The 23,132-nt window shown below is 38.3% G+C and overlaps 1 protein-coding gene across 1 annotated transcript in view; it reads right to left on the bottom strand.

The window, feature by feature from the left end:
- Positions 1-6,189: 6,189 nt before the first annotated feature.
- POLN (DNA polymerase nu) overlaps positions 6,190-23,132 on the bottom strand; it is a 102,784-nt gene continuing 85,841 nt past the window's right edge. Inside the window, exons 25-27 of the mRNA XM_039551590.1 lie at positions 21,047-21,114; positions 12,328-12,389; positions 6,190-9,482 (exon numbers count right to left, since the gene is read on the bottom strand). Coding sequence (XP_039407524.1) covers positions 9,414-9,482; positions 12,328-12,389; positions 21,047-21,114 — 199 coding nt within the window. The 3' untranslated portion in view covers positions 6,190-9,413. The remainder of the gene's footprint in view (positions 9,483-12,327; positions 12,390-21,046; positions 21,115-23,132) is intronic.

Here is a 23,132-nt window from a genome sequence, read left to right as displayed (position 1 = left end):
GGCTTTATGAACCAGGCAATTCAATGGCTTACTTCCCCATTTCTCCATGGCAGGAAAAGGAAATATCTGCAGATTAAACACTTAGCCTACAGTGTGAGGTTCATGTAGGCAGTAAAAGGATTTCAATTCCACAGTTTCCTCCCTATGACTAATGTGTTTAACTGCACCACAAACAGGACAATGCTTTAAGCTGGCAGATTTGGAAATAAAATAAAAATACCACAAGTATAAAAAGAGACTGCTGTTGCTGAGGATGAATGTCCTTGGAGTAAGAAGTAAAAAAATGTTATTGGCAACTGTTAGGTACAAAAGTATCAATGACCAAAAAAAGCAGGAGGTAGAGTGGGATGGGGAGTGAATAACACCTGCTGCTATGATAATTTATTGAAATAACTGAAATATGAGGAAACTAGAAATGAGCTTTAAGGCCAAGACATCACATAAATGCCGACATAGTTTAAATGCCCTCCCCTGAGTCAGAAGATGATGGAGGGGAAGCAGGGACAAGAAAGTGCATTCCTGGCTCTGTACCACCGGTGTGGAGCATGAAGAAGGACATGGAGGATCCATAATGCAGGAGCGATGAAAAAAGTGAAAAGCCTTCCAGCCCAAGGGCAAAAGGCATAAATTTCACTGGGGTGTACCTATGGCAAAGACATGTTTAGAAACATGAAGCATTACCTGGATTGAAGAAGAGACAGAGTCCAGGCTTTTCTGTGGAATGCAATAACTTGGAGGCTGGACAGTCATGCTCTTTTGCTCTTTTTTTGTATTTTCTTTCTTCTTCTTCTTCTTCTTTTTTTTTTTCTGTCTCTCTCTCAGAGCAAATATTTATTAGTTCAAATGCAGTGGCCATTCCCAAGAGGGACCACAGAAAGCTCCTCAGCAGAACATCCTGTAATCTGGTGATTTGTGCATTCCTGCAGGTGGTGGATGTTGAAAGCCTTTCAGGGAGAAAGGTTTCCTACACTTTGCAGATAAAAGGACAGGAGCAGCAGCAATGTCCATTGCTCTGACTGCCTTTTGAAGAAAGGAACAGCCTCCTCAGTGTTAGAACGAAACGCCATGGATATCAGTCACAAGGAAATGAATTCCAGAAGTTGGCACTTAAACTCCAGAGGGACAGAATCCATCACTTCCCTGTGCACAGGTTTTGAGCAGGCTACTTGGATATTCAGAGGACTGGCAAACAAGGGACAGGTCTTAGGCATTTTGTGGAGTGCTGAGTGTATACCTGTTTCTAAAAGCGCTGTGTGACACCAACAGTCTGCCAGCTCCTGCTACTCCTGTCGGGCTGAGTAATCCTCATACTAGCAGCTGATGAAAAGAGGGGTCACAAGTTCATTTGACCCAAGCTGGACTTAGAGATAAGCAAAGATAAACTGCCCAGCTCAGCGGATCACTGCTCCCTGCGTGGCAAGGATGGACAGCAAGAACAAGAGCAGGAAATGGAGGGTGGTGGTGGGGTGGGCTGGGATACACAAACAGACTTTATGGCCAACCTCAAGGGTAAGGTGCACTTACTACACAAAAGCCAACATATTCCTGATCATGCCTGCCAGGTGCTGAGGGCTTTCAAAGGATCCATGCTCACGCTTACCTTTGAGTAAGTCACATGTGTGGTTTTGCTATTTTCAAGCTCCCAAATGAACTGACAGCAATAGTTCTGAAAAGAGTCTTCAGTCAGAAAATATCAATGTGTAGATGCCTCACAGTGATGAGCTCTATCAAATGCACCAGAAGGAATATTTGGGACTATGAGCTTTTACGCCCATTTTGTGATTTGAGCTTGCAGGTTACACGGGCATGTCTTCCTCAGAATTGAAGCAGAGGGAACAATTACCTCTGAAGCCAAAACTGTGTACCTTAAACATATTAGGATATGTGGAAATAATATTTTAAGAAATTCAGGTGTTTCACAACATGGAAAAAAAGCCAGTAATTTCTGATGGAAGTCTGATGAATACAAACTTTGGTCAGTCTTAAGGAGCTGTCTGCAAATCAATCTGGGAACTGTTTTCTGTCTTTTGACTTACTGATCTTGTAACTTGTTTCAGAGAAAAGACCCTAATTTGTACATTGCTATGTTTAAACAACCACAGAGTTATGTATATGTTATATACATATATATTAATATGTTACATTTTAAAAGGGTGACCCTGGGTAAGGGAATGTATCAAAACCTCAACCAGCTGAGAAGCAAGTCACGGACAAAGATAGAGATAAAAGTTCCCAGTGCAAGTACCTGGGAGTTTTAACTCACCCAGCTGAAGGTGCCTCCTTGAGAACTATGGAGAGGAGTTCTGTCACCAGTCCTCAGCCAGTGATCACCAACCCTGTCCAGAGCTTTTGGATCAAGATGTGCCCCATTTCCAAGGTGCCAATAAAGCTTGCTCAGCAACACATTGATGCAGTCGTTCCTGTAACATGTTATCCATAAGGAATTGGCAATGAACGGTCACTGGCAAGTAGGAAGATACATGGGGAGACAGGGAAACAACAAAGTTTAGAGAGTTTGAACACCACTATTTTTTGCTTGATCAAAAGATTAAAATTCTTTAAAGATAAAGGGCAGGTCAGAACTTAACTGTTTTGTTTCAGTATGAAGAAAAATCCATCTGCACTAGTTGAGACAGACTTCATCAGAAAACTCCAGTTTTCTCTCTCCCAGTAAAACTCCAGTGATTAAAAAACACCATTATGGGCTCTTTCTCTGAGGCAAATAAGAACCTGGCACTGTCATCCAGACAGACTGCAGAGCTAGACCAGGTGGGATGCTAGCTGGGAATGACCCAGCCGAAAAGCAGAGTGCTTCACTTCCACTATTGGTGGCTACTTAGAGAATAATTGAGGTTGGAAAGGATCTCTGGTGGTCCCTTCTACTCCTGTCCCCAAGGGCCAGCTTCAAAGAGAGGAATGGCAGGAGCTTTATTTCCTCTTACACAGTACAGAGTCTGCCCCGAACTAGTAACACGCATCGTACTGGAAGCACCCTCATTTTGCACTGGGGACATAAACTGGGAGGCTGATTTGCTGGTGTCATTGAGAGCCAATTCTCTTGCTGTATGTGCCATTCTCTGAAGGCAGAACTGGGGTTGGAAAGGATCCTAATGGTCTGCTCAGCCTCTGCCCCTGGCCTGAAGAAGGACCAAAGTAGCATAAGTATATTGTGATGTGTATTTGTCAATCCTGTTCTAGAAATGCATAGTAATAAATACCGGAAAGCTCTATCAAGTCCATCCAAATGTTCAATTATCACTAGCATTCTTTTGAAAGACTTGTTTAACATCTTCCCTAGTTATACCTTGCTGAAATTTAAGCCATTCTCTTCGCATTCCATCTCCAGGGGACCTATGGGGCCTATCCACCTCTATGACAGCCCGTCTCATACTGAATTCTTTCAGATTTCTCCTCAGTCTTCTCAAGGTTAAACAACTTAAATTCTTGCAGCCTTTCCTCACAGGTGATATTGTCTATAGCTCTGATCACTCTTGTTGCTCTCCTGTGGATTCCTGTTGCTCCATCTATTTTCTGAAATGCACTTCTGAAAGTTGGGCAGGGCATTCAACTGAGACCTTGCTGGGGCTGAAGCGAGTGGAGGGATTGGTTAACCACTCTTGACCATTCTACAAACACCTTCAAATCCCCAGGTCTTTTCCTGAAATTGATACCTAACTAGCTGTTCCCCATATTTTGGGAAACATGTTGCCTATATTTGAGTAGCTAACTGGTTTTGCTTTTGTGTGAAGCTTTGTGTTTATCCTCTCTTGTTTATATTCATCTTATACTACTATTCCACTGTGTTAAAATCCTTTTGAATTATAAACCTGTTGGCCAGAAGGATTTAAAGCAAGATTTCAATTCTACAAAAGCAATATAAACAGGGTTCAAGAGCTTCCCAGAAAGAAAGATATGACTCGTTGTCAGAAAAATATTTGGTTTGTTGTACAATGATAAATGTCTGCCCAGACTGGAGATGTAGGATGAATTAAAGAGGTGATTATTAACCTGATTGCCAGGGAATGGAAGGTGTTAAGGGATATGGATAATGTCAGGAGAATGTTAAAGTTTAGGGTAAGTATAAGAAGTGAAAGGACTAAAAAAATTCAACTCCAAAAGAAAAATCAAATCCATCAGAAGCCATAGTATCAGAAGCAGCCAGAGAGTTTGACTACAGCCCAACATTTAGAACACTTTTTTAACCTCATCTGAGACCCACAGAGGCCCCAAGGGAAGATGTTGACTTCTCCCAGCACATATGCTACAAAAGCTCATTATATTTAAAGGAAAACCTCCCTGGGAAGCTTATTTAATTTAACATCACGGTTCAAGTGAATGGATGGGAAGATAAACAGAGATGGGGATTGCTGGCAGGCAAGTAGGGTGGCTCAGCTTTCAAACTGCTGCAGAATTTTTTCGTTGTGAAGAAATGAAGTTCTTACAGGTGTCTTTCACATGCAGTTTGAAGTCAGTCATCAGCCTGAACCGGCTCTGGGGCATAGCTTAGAGTTACAAAGAGACAGAAAAAAAATCTGGCAGAAGTCCTGAGGACACTTGTCTTCTTCACCTAACCAGACACCAATAAGACATTTAGAATAAATCAGCAATTAACTAATTCCTGGACTCAGCTGGATGTGGACTAATGGATCAGTGCAAAGAGGCCAAGTAACCCAGAGAGATATTTAATTTTGTCTCAGCCAATTCTGTAGAGAAAGGCAGTGTAGCAGGCAGCAGCCACTTGTGGGGAGGATGGAGGTTGATTCTCAGGAGCCTGTAGATACAGTTCTCTGCTTAACACACAAATTGGAAAATGGGATTGTAATCTAATGCATGACACTTTTGAATAATTAGATGTGACAAATTCAGTGTGCACAGCAGATGAAGCTGCCAAAAAGTGTAGGGGGGGGGGGGACCAGAGAGGATTTCTACAGTCAATTTTTGATAGCATGGAAAAATTGATCATGAAATGAACAACTACAGTAAAAATATAGTTAGCCAGGGAACAGTCTCCAAAATGCCATAAATGCATAAATGTCATGCCAAGTGGCAGAGGGAGGGGAACTGAGGGTACAAAGATCAGAGGTAAAAAGACAAACAATTCTTTTTTTTAACTTGTGGACAATTAATAGAGAGATTTTACCAGAAATAAGAGTACCTATGAAGTGCAGGGGAAAGGTTGGCAGTGGATTAAATTATTAGTGTAAGAAGCAAAAGCTGAGGAAGAAAGAAGCTAAAAATTGTCCAACTAATTAGCCTTGAATGGAGAAGGTGACATGGAAAAGTGCACAAAAAATGTGCAAACATTGGCTAGAAGTTGGACCTTCACAATTCAAAACACAGGCAGAGAGGGCAAAAAAATGGCCTGGACTTACAGTAGACAATAACAAGCTTGATAACCAAAAAGGGACTTCCAGAAACAGGTGGTAGAAGTGCACTTCAAATATGTCTCAAGAGAACCAGCTGACAGCGGCTGTTGTCTCCAGTAGAGATGAGCTGATTATTAGGCTGGGGAAGTTTCCCAGCAAGCCAAAAACAGGACATGATTAAACCTTATTTTAAACCCAGAGATGCACTCTCTACTAAAATCATTGCAGAATGGCAGAAAAAATGATTCCTTTCCACTCCCTGAATGTTTCTGACAACGTGCTAATACCAAAAGGAAGTATGCCAGCCAAAAGTGAGCCTGTGAGCCAGGGAATATAGTAAATGCTGGCACAGAATGAGGCAACACAGGTGGGAAGGAGGGATGCAAGCCCAAAACATTTCTGGGCCTTCTTCTGGGATGGCACTATATACTTTAATGTGGTGCAGCATTTGTGCAGAATGTTTGAAGGGATTTTCTGATTTGTCTTCCACCCAGGTGATTGCTGTTGTCCTAACCGAGGAATGACACAGGACCAAAATACAGGTTGGATGGGACCTCAGGAGGTCTCCAGTCCAAGCTCCTGCTCAAAGTAGGGTGAGCTATGAGGTCAAAAAGAGGTTTCTCAGGGGTTTGTCCAGTCTAATCTTCTAATGGTGAAGCAAGAAAAGATGTTTTAGGCCACTGAGGAAATATATCAAAAAACAAGACTACAACCTTGAACCCATTATTTGGCCTCCTTTTAAAATTAAACAAGAAATGAGAGGAACAGATTCTGTTGACTTCGAAAAAATAAAATTAGTTTATTTTTAAGCGTTTTTTTCTTAACCATTTACATGAACAAATGATGTCCTGGGTGCTCTAGCAGATTCAATCTCTTAATCTACTCTCATTTTTCAAAAACTGAGACTTTTTCCCCCCTCACGTTTAAAATGTCCTGCTCACATAAAATCTGAGGCCAGTGTTTGAGCTATGGTTGTTATCAAGTTGGACCAACATTGAAGATCAGAGTCCTGCTGTCCCACAGTGGTATGAGGACATTACAAGATTTGCAAGCAGGGAAGTATTGGTCATGCCATCACATGCAAACACCAGCAAACAGCTGAGCTGTTCCATTTCCCACAGACACTGAGTTAAAGTATTTTCAAATAGTGCTCTTTCCCCACTACTTCACATGGCAAACAAAGAGATTTACAGATGATTTAAGAGAAGATTCAGGCCATCAAAACCACACCTGAAATCCAACCCAGACACAAATCAGTTCAAAAGGGGCTATTACTGTGTTCAGAGAATCAATTAATGAAACTCCTGCTCACAGAGGATATCTGAAACTAAGTACAACCAGCTATTTCCCTCTCCTCATCTGTTCTGTGATTTCCCATGCTCATTAATCAGTCCTTCTGTGGGGTTCTGCAATTCCGAGAGAAGTTTTTGTTTCTTGCTCTCCCAGTACCTCTTCCCAGGTTGTGAGGAAAAGCGAATCATTTTAGAGATCAAGTCAAGAGCTTTAAGGATGGAAAAGTGCTCTTATGATTGTTCCTGCTCAAGCCTAACCATGTTTTAAAGTCCCTTTCACGCAGAACCAAAATAACCTGACAAGTTGGTTATTTATTATAATAAAGGTATTGAGTTCCATGGTGTGAAATTATTGTGCCACCCAAAGGAATTCAAGGCAGTCATCAAACACTGAATATTTTCACCTGTATTTATCTGGGAGGAAATCTGTGGTCAGGACTGGCCTTGCTTCCCTATAATGGCTCTTTAGATTCAGACCTCAACTAAGGTTTGGAAAAACTGCACTGCCCAGATTTTACGATTATACATGGATCAGCACACAAGTGTGGTAAAACTGGTGCCTTGTCCAGAGGACCTCATTGGGAAATGAATTGCAAACACTACTCTTTCTCAAGTGTAGAAAGCTTCTCAGTTTCTTTACTGGAGAATCTGGAGAACTGGAATGAAATCCCAAGTTCATAGTGTGTATCCTGCAAGTTGGGAGGACACAAACTTCACCCAGTCTAGAGACTTGGTCAGCAACAATCCTCCAAAATGATGCCAGTTTGCCTTTTGCCCTCATGCTAGTGTACACAGAATGAGGCCTTGGACACGTGTGATAAAGTGGTGCGTTATTGCTTGGCCCTCTTCCTTTTGTTAGCTGACTCTTCGGGAATTTAAAACCATGAAGAAACTGTGACACAAGGAGAATAAAATATTAACTTTGCCTGCTTGTATGACAACCTACACAAAGTGCACATGTCTGGGGAACTGTGACTGACAGTCTTTTGTGAAGGGTTGTGTTTGAAAATTTGTTCTTTATGGTGACCTCTGCATATCTGTAGCTTCATATTTGAACAGATGTCAATTCACACAAGTGGATTGAGGCTCTTGTTTTTCTTAAGCATGTTTTTGGGTTTTGTTAGGCTGAAGGGTATTGCTAGTGCTGTTTGGGGCTTGAAAAAATACACCATCTATCTCATCATAAAGTATGCATCCTAAGAAAAATACACAAGGTGAAAATCAGCTGTGAATGTACAAAAAAAATGGTGATTTCCTCCATACAGTAGCCTTAGAGAAACAGGTTTTAATTAGTAGAGACCTCCCAAAACCAGTAGATCTTCAAGAGGAGTGAAAGAGATGAGACAGTAGAACATTTCACACTTACTCAATGCCAATGCAAACACAGAGGGCTTGAAAATAGCAAAAAGCAGAAGAAAACTTGTGCAACCTCTTCTCTGCTGGAGAGGTGAGATCAGGGCCCCTGCTCACAGGACCTGGCACGGGGTCACAGCCATGCAGGCTGGACCCCCCGACCAAAGCACTGACTCCAATTATTATGCAGAAGGTTCGGACTTTGCTTACATGATCAATGCCAATTTTATAAGAATCAATTTTTAGAAACTACTGACTCACGTCAGCTGACAGGTTATGTATGATGAATAAGCAACATAAGAAAACAATATTTAATAGTTTAATGGCTTCAAGTGCAAAGTAAAATTATTTAATTATGCAAATTAAAAATGCTGCAAAGTCTTTATAACCATACAGTTCTAGAATTTAAATTGTATTACTGTGATCATTTGGTGTCTAATGCTGAAACATATTGAACAACTCTTAAAAGTTTTGTGCTTGACTGCAACTGAATAATTAGTAGACTTTGAGGACAATTTCATATTCCACAAGCACAGAGACAGAATTTGTGAAACAGTAATGTTATGAAACAAATCTCATTTGAAGAATAAACTCCACAGAAAAACAAGTTATTAATAAAAAATCCAAACATTGAAGTAAAAGCCTGAATCCTAAGAAGTATAAGGCTGAGTCCTAAAATTTATCTAAACAGTATCTAGCATTACATCGGTAATAAAAGTAGTAGATTAGGCAAAACTGTAATATTTCCTCAAAAGTATGCTAAGGCTACTGTGCAAATTCAGTTTGAAATTAAATGAATTGACAACAATCTCCTTATTTTTAATACATTTAGGCTTCTAGTTTTGTTTACCTGTCTTGTCCCAAAATTCTAGATAAAAAATAGGTTCATTAACTCCTTTTCTAAGTCTGAGGAATGGAACATTTAATATGTGATGAACACCAAGCAGCAATGTTCTACTCACAAAATACAAAATAAGCTGAGCACAACAGTTAAGCATCTGATCCAGTTCCAATACTGCCAGCTTATAAGTGTTTTTACACAAGCACTTCACAAAATACTTAACATTAAAGTCTAAACATCTGTGTAACTCAAATAAATTTGTGATGCTCCCAAAGGGTTAATACTGTCTTGTTTCATTTCTTACATGTAGTAATTTAGCTGTGAACAAAAGCAGCTCCCTGCTGGTTACCTTGGCTAAAGGAAACACAATGAACTGGTAAAAACCAGTTTTATCTCACTGCTGTTGCCTAGGGCTACAGACAAAATGAAGTAAAAAAATTCACATGCAGAGTATTAGGTGCTTATGAAAGATCCAGCAGCGCTGTTGCCTAGTGATTCAGTGAGGAATCAGCACAGGCCAATGAGGTGTTTGGGTACTGAATAACATCCCCGATGACTGCTTTACATCTCCTGCAATTCTGTCATACACCCCCATGATTTCCCAGTGGTGAGAATCACTTTCAAGGGAACCTGCCAGAAAAAAAAAAAATTAAACAAATAAACACATCACATATAGCAAGATTACTATTTTTGCTTTTCCCTTTGGATGTTGATACTGCTCTAGATTACATGCCTATCCAATACAAAATGTTCTTCCATTTCTATTAATACTCAATTATTGCTACAATTCTGATAAAAATACCTTAACAATTTAAACTAACCTTTAGTTTTCAAATTGCAAATACATGTTACTGAATTGCAAGGAATACACTACAGCAAAATTCATCTTATGCTTTTCAAAAAAGCTGCAAATGATGATTTTGATATTTATCATCAGCAACTTTGTCTGTAATGCGGAAAGATAGTAGGGCTTTTTTACCCCCCACATTTCAAGTTCTGGGGTATTTTTATTGTTGCTTTGGTTTAATTTCAGTTTGTTTTGCAGTTCCTTGTGCTCTTGTACACAGTAGATTTGTTGACATGAAAGCTGCCTCATTAGCATGGACTATATTTTGGAAAAAAAATAAGCTACTTCAAAGATAAAGCATCCTTTACCTCAAAGAAGAAAAAGAGATCTCTCCCCACTAAGACTATATATGTGCTCTACTTTAGTGACATTTTGTCTCCATATTAAAAAATAATATTCATATTAACAGAGCACATAATACATATTTAGCTGAAGTAAGTCTGCTGAAGGAGAGCAGGAACATTTCACAAAAATCTTTTCATCTTCAACATCTCTAATCCTAAAAGACATATTCCTGTATAGAAGGGTAAACAACATGAACAAAAATACAGACTTTTTTATTAAAAGATCACTCTCAATTTCTTCTCTGAGATCAAACTTTGTTTTCTATCTGGCCTCTGTCATTGATCTCTTTTTGATGCTTCAGAGGAAGATGAAGTATTTTCATGATGGATGTAGTCTAACGTGTCATACGAGCAAAAGTATGTCAGGACTCCTACAGTAATTTGCTTAGGAAAAGGAGACCAAACAAGGGTAATGAAATGTGTATCTCCAAATAGTTCTGCTGCCTATTCTAATCTTTGAAAGCCCCAGAGAACTACTTATTGTCCAAGAATGTGTTTCTTTTCACCTATTAAAGTGCAGTTGGTGTTTAACGGAGAATTACTGTTCTCATGGGAATGACAAATTGAATCCATTTGTTTAATGCATCAAGATGGATTTGTCAGTGTGTGACAGTAAAACACCTTAGACAGAGGTGAATAAGATGGTATGTCCCATTTGTCCACAGGACATTGAAACCTTCTGCCACTTAATGGTTAGTCTGAAATATGTAACACTAAAATTATATTCCAACCATGTAACCATGAACACTCTCAGTAACCACGTAAACATTTCTTAGAAACTTAGTACAGTGTTCATATTTATTGCATGACCATGACTTCCTCAAAGTATGAATCTTGTTACCTCTGAAAAAGACACCAAAAGTCCCTAAAACTATCCAAAAAGGACTATAGTGTTGCTATTCACCTTATATGCCACCAATATGCCATATTTGATTATTTTAATGAACCTTATAGCAGCACGAATGCCAGGTATCTAATACAGTAATTAAAAATATTTAAATGTGATATACCTTGAAAAACACTCTTGCTTCTTTTGGGTTTTTTTCCAAGGAATTTGCAACAACAGAAGCTAGGCAAGTACAGGTGTACAATGTAAGCAACCTACAGAAATGCAGTTTGCAAAGCTTAGGAGTATGAGTGCAAGAAATTTATTATCTCAGTATGTCCAAAAGGTCTCACTGGACCACATTTGGTAAACAGGAATGTAAAATCTTACAAGGCTTAAATGAACAGTGAAGGGGGAAATTCAGTATGGGAAGCAGAAAGATTAATTTAGATCTTGGATACCCTTCATTATCCTTTCTCAATTTTTGAGGGAAGGATGGGCTCCCTAAGGACCTAGAAAAGATCTTCTAACTGCAAGATCTCCAGAGAAAGCCTCACAAAGTAGCTGGAATGCTGCAATAGATAGAGAAGATCTGGAGGAAGAAACACAAGAAAATTATCTAGTACTTTTCTTTTTCAACCGTTTCCATTAGTGCAAGTCTGTATGTTGCAACCATTTCTGAAATAATTAGAATAAAGTTTTTCTGTCTCTGAATCTTTTCGAGTATTACTGCTGATTGAGTGACCTGGCAACACCAAGTACTCCATTTGTCAACTGGAAACCCTTGGGCTGTTGCTCACTTAAGTTTAGGGATTCCCAAGAGCTTTAGTCTTTTACCAAGCAACAAAAGCTGAGCAGTAGGCTACAGTGACAGATACCAGTCTAGTAATGTATATTTTATAATGTAATTCCAGCTAGGTCCAATACATAGATAGCTGTGTAGTTATCTCCTCACTTTTTACAGATGTTGGTCTGGTAGGTGATGACCTCTACTTTTAGCAATGACCAGCAATTTTGTCTGCTTTTGTCTGTGTTAGGCATCCACACAGAAATGTTAAATAAACCCATTTTTAAAGTGAAAATTACTGAAGAAAGATCTTTTGCAATATTTTTTCAGCAGTAACGAACGCCTGGTACATCTAGAAAGCCTACTAACGGGGCGTATTTCTCACTATACCACACCCAACAGAAGTTTGATGGCAATGAATGGAATAGATTTTTAAATTACCATATGCATTGCTATGACAATCTCACTTTCCAAAAGGGAGTGTACTTTCTTTCAGTTATCTTCCTTTAGAAATTTTATAGTAATTTGAAAAAGCAATTACCTGCAAATATGAAAATGAAACAATTGAAGTGAAAAGCAAAATAGTTGTTGCTACATTCCTAATATGATGATGATGACATACAAAGCCAAGTATGCCTGAGAAAGTAATGGAAATTCAGACTTGTCCCTACCTTCAGTGGCACTTCCAAGGCTGTGGTTTGCTGCAGGGACTCCATTGTTCTTTTTACCAATGCTGTAAGGTAAATTCAAAAACCTACAGCTTTATTTTCCATGTTAGAATTGTTATAGATATACTTATATATAAATAAAAAAAAATCACACTTTAATTCTGTTATATAATACCTGCATTTCTGCATTAAAAAACTACCATTTGCAACTTTTTCAGATTATTTTAAAGAATTTTATTTTAAAGATATTTTATCTCTTGTGAACAGTTTAATTTCTTTTTTAAAATTGAATTTTAGGGTAGAATTTGCAGAATTATTTAATTTATATATCCCATATATCAAGAAGTACAGCACTACTACATTTCATATTAAGGTATATAGAGCATGTGTGAGTGCTCAGTTTTCAAGTTCAATACTCGTAACTATTGGTTTGATGACATTTTATACATTTTCATTTTCTTGTGCAGCCATAAAGCTCAATTTTAAAAAATGAAGTGAGAAAATAAACCCACAAGAATCTGAACTTTTAAAAATATTTTACTCTTCAAAGTAAAAAGATCAAAGCCAAATTTTTAAAAAATTCTTCCCTGTGGGAGAGCAGAGCTATCAACACTCTAAACAACTAAACTTCAGTACAATTCACGTAACTTAACAACTCATCATGCCATAACACTATGCTCACTATTGCCATGCAAATGCATCTATAATTATTTCAAATCAATCATTTGGGATCAGATTTGTCATCACTGGTCCTGCCAATTAGTGTTTTGCTTGATAAAGATTGCTGCTGCAACACATACTGTTCTAATAAAAATCAAACAGAGATTCAACGGATCAACAGCTTTTAAAAAAGAAGTAATTTTTGGCTAGTGAAAGTGAAATAGGAATACCAGGTGGCCCCAGAACCTCCACTGCTCTGACAGGATGGATGACTAAATAATGCATGCTGTCATGTGCCTCACAGACCTGAGAAAGAGCAGGGTCTGTGATACGAGGTGGTAACTGCTAGAGCGAAACCCACATGATTACTGAGCAGCTTCCTTTGAAGTTATCCCTCGCTGCACATCACGGTTCTTTGGCAGCTGAGGTTAGAGGCAAAGGAGTGGCAAGAACTTTAAGAAGCTGTGGATGTTGTTGCTCTGGCTGCTGCCAAAACCTTTTCTAATGATGCCAGCAATGAAGAGCAGTCTGTAACGTTTCATGTCACATCACTGACACTGAGGCTGGCTTGATAATAATGATGAGGATAACCAGCTTCTACCTGAACAGTCCTCAGACCGTGCTGGCTCACTCAGACTTGTGTGCTAATGAGCTGTCATAAGCTTTTCCATGAAGTCCGAATTATGCAGTAACTCAAAGAATCAGCAGATCAAGTGCCAGAGCTGAGGAAACCAAGATATTTGTTGACACATCTACATACAGCTACACATGTAGACTTGGTTCACGTTCGATTTGAAGTAGTTCATGGTCCAGTGTGGGAGAGAGCAACAATTTTGGAGCGCACAAACAAACATTGCAACCCACAGATTGTGAAAGGAGAAGTGCTGGCCTAAATAATTACTCATTTGTAATCCAGTCCAAGTCAACATGGCTATTAATAGAGGAACGTTGGGCTGCCTCTGTCTTGAGAAGCCCACTCTGAATTTCAACAAGCTGTCAGCTCCAGGAGGTCAGCAATGCAGCAGGTGCTGGGGCACCCCAACCAGGTGGGATGCCTTCAGAAGGCTCAGTGTGTTGCCAGTCAGTCCTGGGTAAACATTTTTTCCAAGCTATGACTGCACAAAACTTTTGAAAGGACAACACCTGATTTCTGCACTTCCCTTGCAGAACCACTCAGCTCTGTATGTTCCACCAGACATTTATGAAGGGCATACTCAACTCTGTACAGCCTAACATTTTTTGTGTTAGAAAAATAAACAGCAATAGAGCATTTGGGCAATGGGAGGAATAGGTCATCTTGACAAAATGAGCTCCAACAGACAGTAAAAGATGGAGCATGAGTCAGCAGCATCAGTTCCTGGGTTGAAAGATGTGAGGGGTATGGCAAAGGGTGCTGCCTGCCTGTGCACTGAGTTAGACCAGTTTTCTCCTAGTTCTCTAGACCTCTGAATTTGACTAGTTCTGTCCCATTTAACTGTTATCCCCAAAAGGGGATTCATGATGGCAGCAATGACTGCAACAGCTTTCTCTGTTGGTTCACACACGTTTTGCTCTAAGGCATCTGGCACCACCAGAATTCTGCTGCATTCTTAAATACTCTTAATTTTAAAATGCACAGATTAATGTGGCCACATCAGTGAACACACCCAATGGTTCCTCATTCACTTTGACAACCATTAAAAACCTCTCCATGGGTTTGCTTCATTTTCTTTTTTCCTTTTTTTTCTGTCAGTTCAGCTCCCTGTTCTATTTCTCATATCACACTGACTTCTTCTCTAACCAGAGTTTAGTGGGTGGCATAGTAAAGCCATTCATTTCAAGCAATCTGAAGTTGTTGTGCCTGCATTTCAACCTTTTGAAACCACTCCTTTGCAAATATCAAGAAAAAGCAGCTGGATTGTCATTCCTGTTCAGTGGTCTGCTAAGACAGTAAACAGTGAAGAAGGAAGCATTTCAACTACGTTACAGTATTTGCACAAAAAAAAATAGGTATAGTGGCTGAATACCTTTAGGCTGGAAATTTAAAGGTCTAGATTTTGGAGAGACAAAACTCTGGAATAGTGGTAGTAATTTTTCATATGAAGATTATAATTAATAAAAGAGACCATATGGCATGGGGGTATGTAATCACAGGAGAGGACCCCTTCAGTCCCATGTACATAATATCTGATTCTCCCTCTACTTTCTCAAATCTCCTTGAAAATTTCCCTCTTTCTCCAGGTTCAGAATAAATAATCAGACATCCACAACTCTATCTTCTTTATCTCATCTACATTTTAGTGTAGTCCCTAAAAAACAGAACCACAGCATTTTAATAGATCTGTCTCTACCACTCTTAATTTTTTGTTTCTTTTCTAAAATTTAGACTGGAAACTTTGGGGATAATGATTATTTCTGCTCAGTCAAGAATCTAGTATATCTGGGGCACATAAATTATTAATTTTAAAACATTCCTTTACAGCCAGCCATATACTGCAATGGCATCTGTAAAATGCTGTTCTCCCAATCTTTGCAACTTAACTCTCAAAACCCATAGTCAGCAATTAGAAGAGTTGTTGATTATAGGCATCTTGAAATGCTTTGTAAGTGCTAAGTATGCGCACTAAAATATTATATATAAAAAATGCTGACAGCAAAGTTAAAAGATTATAGAGGAACTGAAATTTTAACATATGTTTTAACAAATATTAGGTTTTCTTGATACTGACCAGAATAAATATGCTTATTGAAAGTGCTGTGAATAGGAACAAAGAAAAGACACGCATGCCTGCTGTGGAACAAAAGCTTATTTGTCCCTATCGAACTGAAGACATTTTTCAAGTGCACTCACCTATGAAATTATGACTCCAGAAACATGTCAAAGCTGGCCAGATATATGATCTATGGAACAGGGATTTTTGCAAATTGAAAGCTATCTAGAGGCATCTTTAGTTTACGCACCAGTGTTTTTCAAGTTAGAAAAAGGCAGCGCAGAGGACAGAAAATGTCACTAACTTGTGATGACCAGTTCATTCTTTTGTTCTTCTGTTACTGCAGTCCCCTTTTGAACATGTGCACATTTTTATGCAGCTGCCTCAGTACCCAGTAAGCATAAAATTGTAGCAGAAAAAAAAGAAATTTCATGGAACTTGTATGTGAGCCAAAAATGTGTACTGGCAGATGTTTAAAAGAAGTATAAGATACTGTTCTTTAGGTAGCAACTGATCTTAATAGCAAAGTAAATAGGCTTAATTTATCTTGATTTTTTTTTTCTTAGACTGGTCATTTCGGTGTTCTTATACCTGGTAAAATATTAGAAAAATTGTTTCAAACTCTACATTGTACATGTACCAAAAATAAGAACAGATGCAGAAATTCTTCAATTCTATCAATACGGTATAATTATAAATGAGTTCTAAAAAAAAACCTTTAAAAATTACTCTAATGCACTGTGATATTGAACACAACACACTGGAATACATAAATTTCTACAAAAAGATGTTATTTCAAGTACCAAGTATCTTTCATTTAATTATCACTAATGGATGCAATTAAGCAGGCAGAAAGACACGGAAGAATCCACAGTAACTGCCACTGGCAAAGTTCACCTTTCAAACCCACCAGCTATTTATAGAACACACACAGAAGCCAGATTTTACAGATGTAACTACAGGTATCCCTGTACTTTAAAAAAAGAAAAAATTATTCTGCTTTCCTTCACCACAAAGTGTATCCCCCTTCTAGCTGTAATGCATTGAGCATAATCCAAGGGCAACGAGGCACTTCAAACTTAGCATGGAGCGGCAGTGTCAGAAACAGTCCCCACCAAACGAAAAATTGGGTTCTGCCATTCCTAAATACTCTTCCAGAGCCTCTACACAGACTCACAGTCTGATTTGGGGACAGATTGTCTACCTGATTACACAGACTTCAGGACTCAGAGATGCTGAGCCTTCCCAAATCCAAGAACCCAGTTTTTGGCATTCCCATAACATCATCTGCCTTTCTACTTCCTGGGGTGCTGGAAAGCTCAAGATGTGAGGAAGCCAGACAGGCAAGCTGGCTAGAAACCAGCGAGATTATTGATGGTAAAGCTGAGAGTCTTCTGCCCAAGCCAAACAAATTTCTGCCAAATGTTTTGATCTGAACTTCCCAAGCACCCTCTAATAGGAAATTAGTATTTTAAAAAGCTCTTTTGCTGTCATGTTCTTGCCCTAAACAGAGAATTGAGGGAAATAATATGCCACATCTTTGATGAAAATTGCACCATTCAGAGTAGTATGTGCTTCATTGTATTTCAAAGTATGTCAAAGCTTGGACAGTCAAAACCTTCTTATAAATAAATGATGTTCTGCCTTGTCCATTGAGAGTGAGCCATATGTGTTCTATAAAACTGCAGATGATGGATTCCTTTTGAAGAAGGTATCCTTCCAAAATGCAGATAAGACCTTGTGATGACCCACCTAATGCAGTATTCTGTGCAGAAGTAGATAAAGAAAAAAAGAACAATTTTTGCTTGCCTCTTGTTTATTAGATTCAAAGGATTCCAAATCATCTGTGCATTATTAGATACACTATACATGGGATTTCTGTATATTTAAAAGTACGGAAAATTCTTATTGGAGCATATGAAGTCCTAAGCAAGACTAAAGAAAGCACCAATATTACAATCCCTTGTGGCAATTTTCAGCTGGGAAGTCCTAGAAGCAAATGGACATTCTAATGTTGTGAAACAATTCAAAAAAGACACTTCCATCATGGAAATGCTGCTGAGAAGGCTTATATCCTGCACTATGATCTAATTAAATATTACTATTTACCTTATGTTCTTCATTTATAAGTCTTAAAAATATTTTAAGTTTTATATCCATTCTACAAACAAGAAAAAGGAGACATATTTGTTGTTGCTTTCCTGAAAAAGTAGATCAGAAGCATGAATGGAATCAGAATGCAAACATGCTGAATAGTAGGCCAGTGCTTCTTGGATCACATTAAATGCTGGTGAATAACACAGCACTGACGTGTAATCCATTAAAACCCTCAAACACTGCTCTTTAGCTTTAAGTCCACGTCTGCCTTTACTGAGCTTTGTGACTGTACAACTGAGATTTCTCTCTGGATCATTAAACTGCAGGCTGGAAACTGCAAGTCAGCAGATTCTCTAATTTAAAGTTTCTGAATGGACAAAAGCTCATTAGATATGCAAAGACAAAGCTGACCGCTAAAGAATATTGGCAAATAAAAGTAAGAACAGTAAGGATTTTAAGAAAGGGTGAAAGAACTTTAGGTAAAGAGATGAAAACCATATTTAGACTTTCAAAGCACTTAAGTGAATTAGGAGCACACATCCTACTGACACTTCCTTGGTTTAACACTCAGATATCTAATCTGTTACCTCAATCAGCAGCTCCTGAAATAATTGGAAAAGATTAGGAGAAAAGAGTGTTCCTGTTTAGTTTCATCTGAAAGGAATCTAGGTCAACTGCTCTCAGAATGCTCTGCGATGTGAACCAAAACTGTTCACACCATGGACTGGGACAATAGGGAGATCTGCTTCAGCATGTACTTCCGACGGGAAGTAAGATGCTGGTGCAGATACACCCTTTCTCTGCCTATTCAGATTGTATTAAATCCTCATTAATGACACTGAAGAAGCACCAGCTTTGGACCCTTTTAAGACACCTTAGGTTAGTTCTTCTACCAGTAGCAGAACTATTTGGAAAATAGAGGCAGGGAGGCTGGAAGGAACCTTTGGAGGTTACCTGGTCCAGCCCTGCTGCTCAGAGAGGGCACCCTGAGCTGGTTGCCAAGGACCTTGTCCAGATGGCTTTTTTACATCTCCAAGGATGGAGACTCCACAACCTCTCATGGCAACTTGTGCCAGTGCTCAGTCACCCTCAGGGCAAAACAGTGTTCCCTGATCTTCAGAGAGAACCTTTTGTGTTTCAGTTTGTGCCCATTGCCTCTGGTCCTGTCACTGGGCACCACCACTTCCTCCAGATACATATATACAGTATATATGTATTTTATATATATATATATATATATATATATATATATATTCTCTTCCCTGGGCTGAACAGTCCCAGATCTCTCAGCCTGTCTTCATAGAAGAGATGCTCCAGTGTGTTCATCATCCTTGTGACCCTTCATTGCACTCACTCCAGTCTTGTACTGGGGAGCCCAGAAGTAGATGCAGTACTCCAAGTAAGGCCCCCCCCAGGGATGAATAAAGAGGAAGGAAATCAATGTCTCAGGTTGGTCTTTTTTGTAAAGAATAAGACAAGTTATCACTCTTCTGTTCTGACAGGAGTATATCTGAAAGTTCCTGTGATGCAGAATTTTCTTTTTTTCTTTGCCTCTTAGGGCAAAGTAGAGACAAATTGAAAAATCAATCTTCAGTCAGCAGAATGAAACAAACTTCCATCTTGAACACTCAAGTTTAGCAGCCTATGTTAAGTGCAATGACAATTTCCAAGGTATCTCGGACCTCTAGACTGCCCAGGTCCATTTTCTAAAGGTCATCTTAGCAACTTCAATTACAGGGTGATAACTTTGAAGCACAACAAGGAATTTACAGGTATGCTTTTCCTGCACATTGTAGCTACACCTGGAGATCAGGAAACTAATTACTGTGCAGTACATACTTTAAACTTGAGTATTTGAACTGCACTCTTTTTGTATCTTCAGAAAAAAGCCTCCAGTCATCATGTTTCCATAGTGGGATAATGTATTACTATTATTCATACAATAGCTGGAGGTTTTTTCTGTTACACTTGAAAATACTGATTTTTCGGAATTTGCTACAAATTCACACTAGTAATGGAGATCTGAATTTGACCCAAGGAGGGCAGAATCTATGATTTTCTATATGTATAAGCAACCATGAATAATTTTTATCTTTTGGGTATAATATTAGCTCTATACTTAATGCAATTTGATGGAAAATAAGATAATAAAAATCCTTCTATGCTGTCCTACAGATCTCTTTCAATATACTACGATTCCTAACTCTGAAATTATGTCACTTTTAGACATTGCCTTTTCTGAACAGATATTGCAATCTCCAATAAATCGTATAATTTTTTTTAAATTTAAATCAGATTTTAATTCCTGTATTTAGAAGTCAAATGTTAATATATTAACTTAATTCATTATAATGCCCTGAATATATTGAGCTGAAATATTTCCCAGGTAGCTTGTTTAGATTAGATAGAGGTTTAATGTTCTCATTTTGAACTAATACTCACAAGAGGGATCAGTGATGAAATGAGACTAATATAGCAAATTGCACTGTTCAAATGAACGCAGCACGGGAAGGTGAAATTAATTTTTTATTAAATGCTTAGGCTATAATGGAAGATATTTCTTGTATTGGTTCATTTAAAATATTTGTGACATTATGCTAATTGGTTTAGCCAAACATATTGTTGAGCTTTGGTCAAACTAGACCAAAGTTTGTGAATAAACACTTGGTGCCTACAGGAATAAATCCACTGCTTAACAGAGAAGAGACCCAACAGTCTGCTATGTGCCCTCGCTTGCTTGCTAAATTTGTACCAGATGCTGAGACAAACTCTGGCTTACAGAATAATGTCTGGAAGTAAGCCAAAGGCATGAACTTTTAGTAACCTTAACCTTGAGAGTGCCATCATGAAGGTTTCTTAATATAAAAAAGCAGTAAACTAACTTAAAAATTACAGTCTAGTATAACCTTACATTAATGCTTCTTTGTGTAACAGGCCTCAGTCTAAAGTACTTCAAACTGGTTTATTTCCTTCTAAAACCTTAGAGGAAATATTACTTACTTTTACAGGATTCACACAGTGGGTGATGGAATCTTGATAAAAAAACTAAATACAAATAAGCATGGTAATGAATTCCAAATGAGTATATCACGTTTTATCTACATAAGAGCCAGTGGTGGAAAACATTCAGAAAAATCTGCTTAGTATACATTTTCTTAATTGTGAGAATCAGTGTGTTTATTCTTGCTACATAAGTTCTTTATTCTCTGAGAAATCACAGGATATAGAGAGTAAAAATGGGGTGGGAGGGAAAGAGCAAGAGAGATTGTATTTACCTGAAAATTCCTCGATTTGAGAATCTTCTACTTCAAACAACAATTCATCATGGATCTGGGCAATTAACCTGAAAAATTTCAGAGACATCAGATAACATATGCAAAAAAATTTTAACAGTGCTTTTCATTCAGGGATAAGTTAAAGTAAAAATAAACATCCAAAGAAAATTTAAAAATAATTAATGGACTTAACAGAATTGCCGCTCCCCATATTCTGGAAACATAAAGGCCACGGTTGTAAGCCCAAATTGTGCTTGCTAACTTATAAATGTCACTCAGGGATTTGATGGCATGACAAGGCATTACTTAAAACCAACATAATTTGCAGAAAAATGCAACGAATTATTGAGAGAGACTATGTTTTGTTAATATAGCTTATTTTTTGGACTGGATATAAAGAAGAAATTCTTCCCCATGAGGGTGGTGAGGCACTGGAACTGGTTGCCCATAGAAGTTGTGGATGCCCCATCCTTGGCAGTGTTCAGAGCTGGGTTAGATGGGGCTTGGAGCAACCTGGTCTAGTGGAAGGTGTCCCTGTCCATGGCAAGGGGCTGAACAAGGTGGTCTTTAAGGTCCCTTCCAATCCAAACCATTCTGTGATTCCATGATTTAAATTAAATGTCACTTGTAGACTTTTCTTAATACCTTTTCTTAATAATAGCAGTTATTCAAGTAAATAATTCTTTACCAATGGCTGAACCATCAATATGGTTATGACTTATAACTTTTCACAGCTTCTTAAGATAGTTTCATGCTGCCTTAAATTACAATGTGACATTGACTAACAGTGTGGTAAGCTCTAATAATAGACCTTAAATTATTAGTCACGTACAACACAGTCAGAAGCAGAGTGAAACAGATTAACATATTTCTAATAGGAAATTGGGACACAGGACACAAAAAAGAAAAAGATTAAAAGACCAGGATCATCTGTAGCAAGAGAATACAGTTACATAAAAAGTTGTAATTTCTAATTCAAGTAAATTAATTAAAGCAAGAATGTCCTCGTAACCATTCAAATGACATGTAAAAGGTATAAATCAGAACAGTGAATATTAAAGATTAATAGACAGTGAATCAATCTAATAAGTGAAAATAATTGCATTCATTAAACCAGTTCAATAAAAACACGATAGACTGGTTATTGTTTGTACCAGAGTAGTGTCTCATGCCTTCAGTCAGGATTAGAGCACCATATATTCTGAATATTTGGTAAGGAAAAGTCCTTTCTTAGAAGAACTTACAGTATACATAAAAACTTCATCATAAATTTATCAGGATTTAGGAATGGAAGAATAGGATTTTCAAAACCTCGCAGCATTGTAACAACTGATCACCTCACGTTCATGCTAAAAGTAAAACAGGAGGAGCAGGGCTGCACCACAATTAAGTGCTACCTTATGTGTGCCTGAAAACCTGTGGAAGTAATGTAAATTAACTCAAATTTTCTCTCTGGACAGCAAAATAGACTTGATACAACTCTACGTGCTCCAGTTCACCTACTGAAAGCAGCCCAGCTCTTTTAGCTTGGGTCTCCATCTGGGCTAAAGGACCCTGTTTCTCACCCGCATCATCCTGAACAGCACAGTCCATCAGCTCAGTTATACTGCCAGTTATCTCAGGAACTGCACGGAACTGCAGAGTTACATCTGCCCCATCTTGCACATCTGGTGATTAAACTGAAGTTCAGGACAATGTTCTCTCTGCTAAATACAGAACTAGAAGTTGGCATTGCTGGTTCTCTGTCTAGCTCTGCTGCTCTCCTAAGCAATGCCCATTCAGTTAGAAAACGGGAACAATAATTGTGAGATCTAAGAAATCAGTATTTCTAACACACTTCTACTTTCAAATGAAAGATATTACAGAAGATTTCATTAATGCTAAACATGATTTCCTAGATTCATGCCAAGAAGTGAAATAGTATACACTATTTCTTCCTTAATGTTCACCAAACAAGTTACATATTTTTTGATGATGTTTTTTCTCTTTTTCTTACCCATTTCACAAAAAAGTAATGGATTCTGGTCTTACAGTACAAGGCCACCTGTATTTTTTCAGGCTTGCTGTAATAACACTTGCATGCAAT

This window comes from Corvus cornix, chromosome 4, assembly GCF_000738735.6.
Source record: "Corvus cornix cornix isolate S_Up_H32 chromosome 4, ASM73873v5, whole genome shotgun sequence".
Classification (NCBI taxonomy): Eukaryota; Metazoa; Chordata; class Aves; order Passeriformes; family Corvidae; genus Corvus; species Corvus cornix.
Note: the sequence above shows the minus strand (reverse complement) of the source record. Positions and strands in the feature narration are given on the sequence as shown.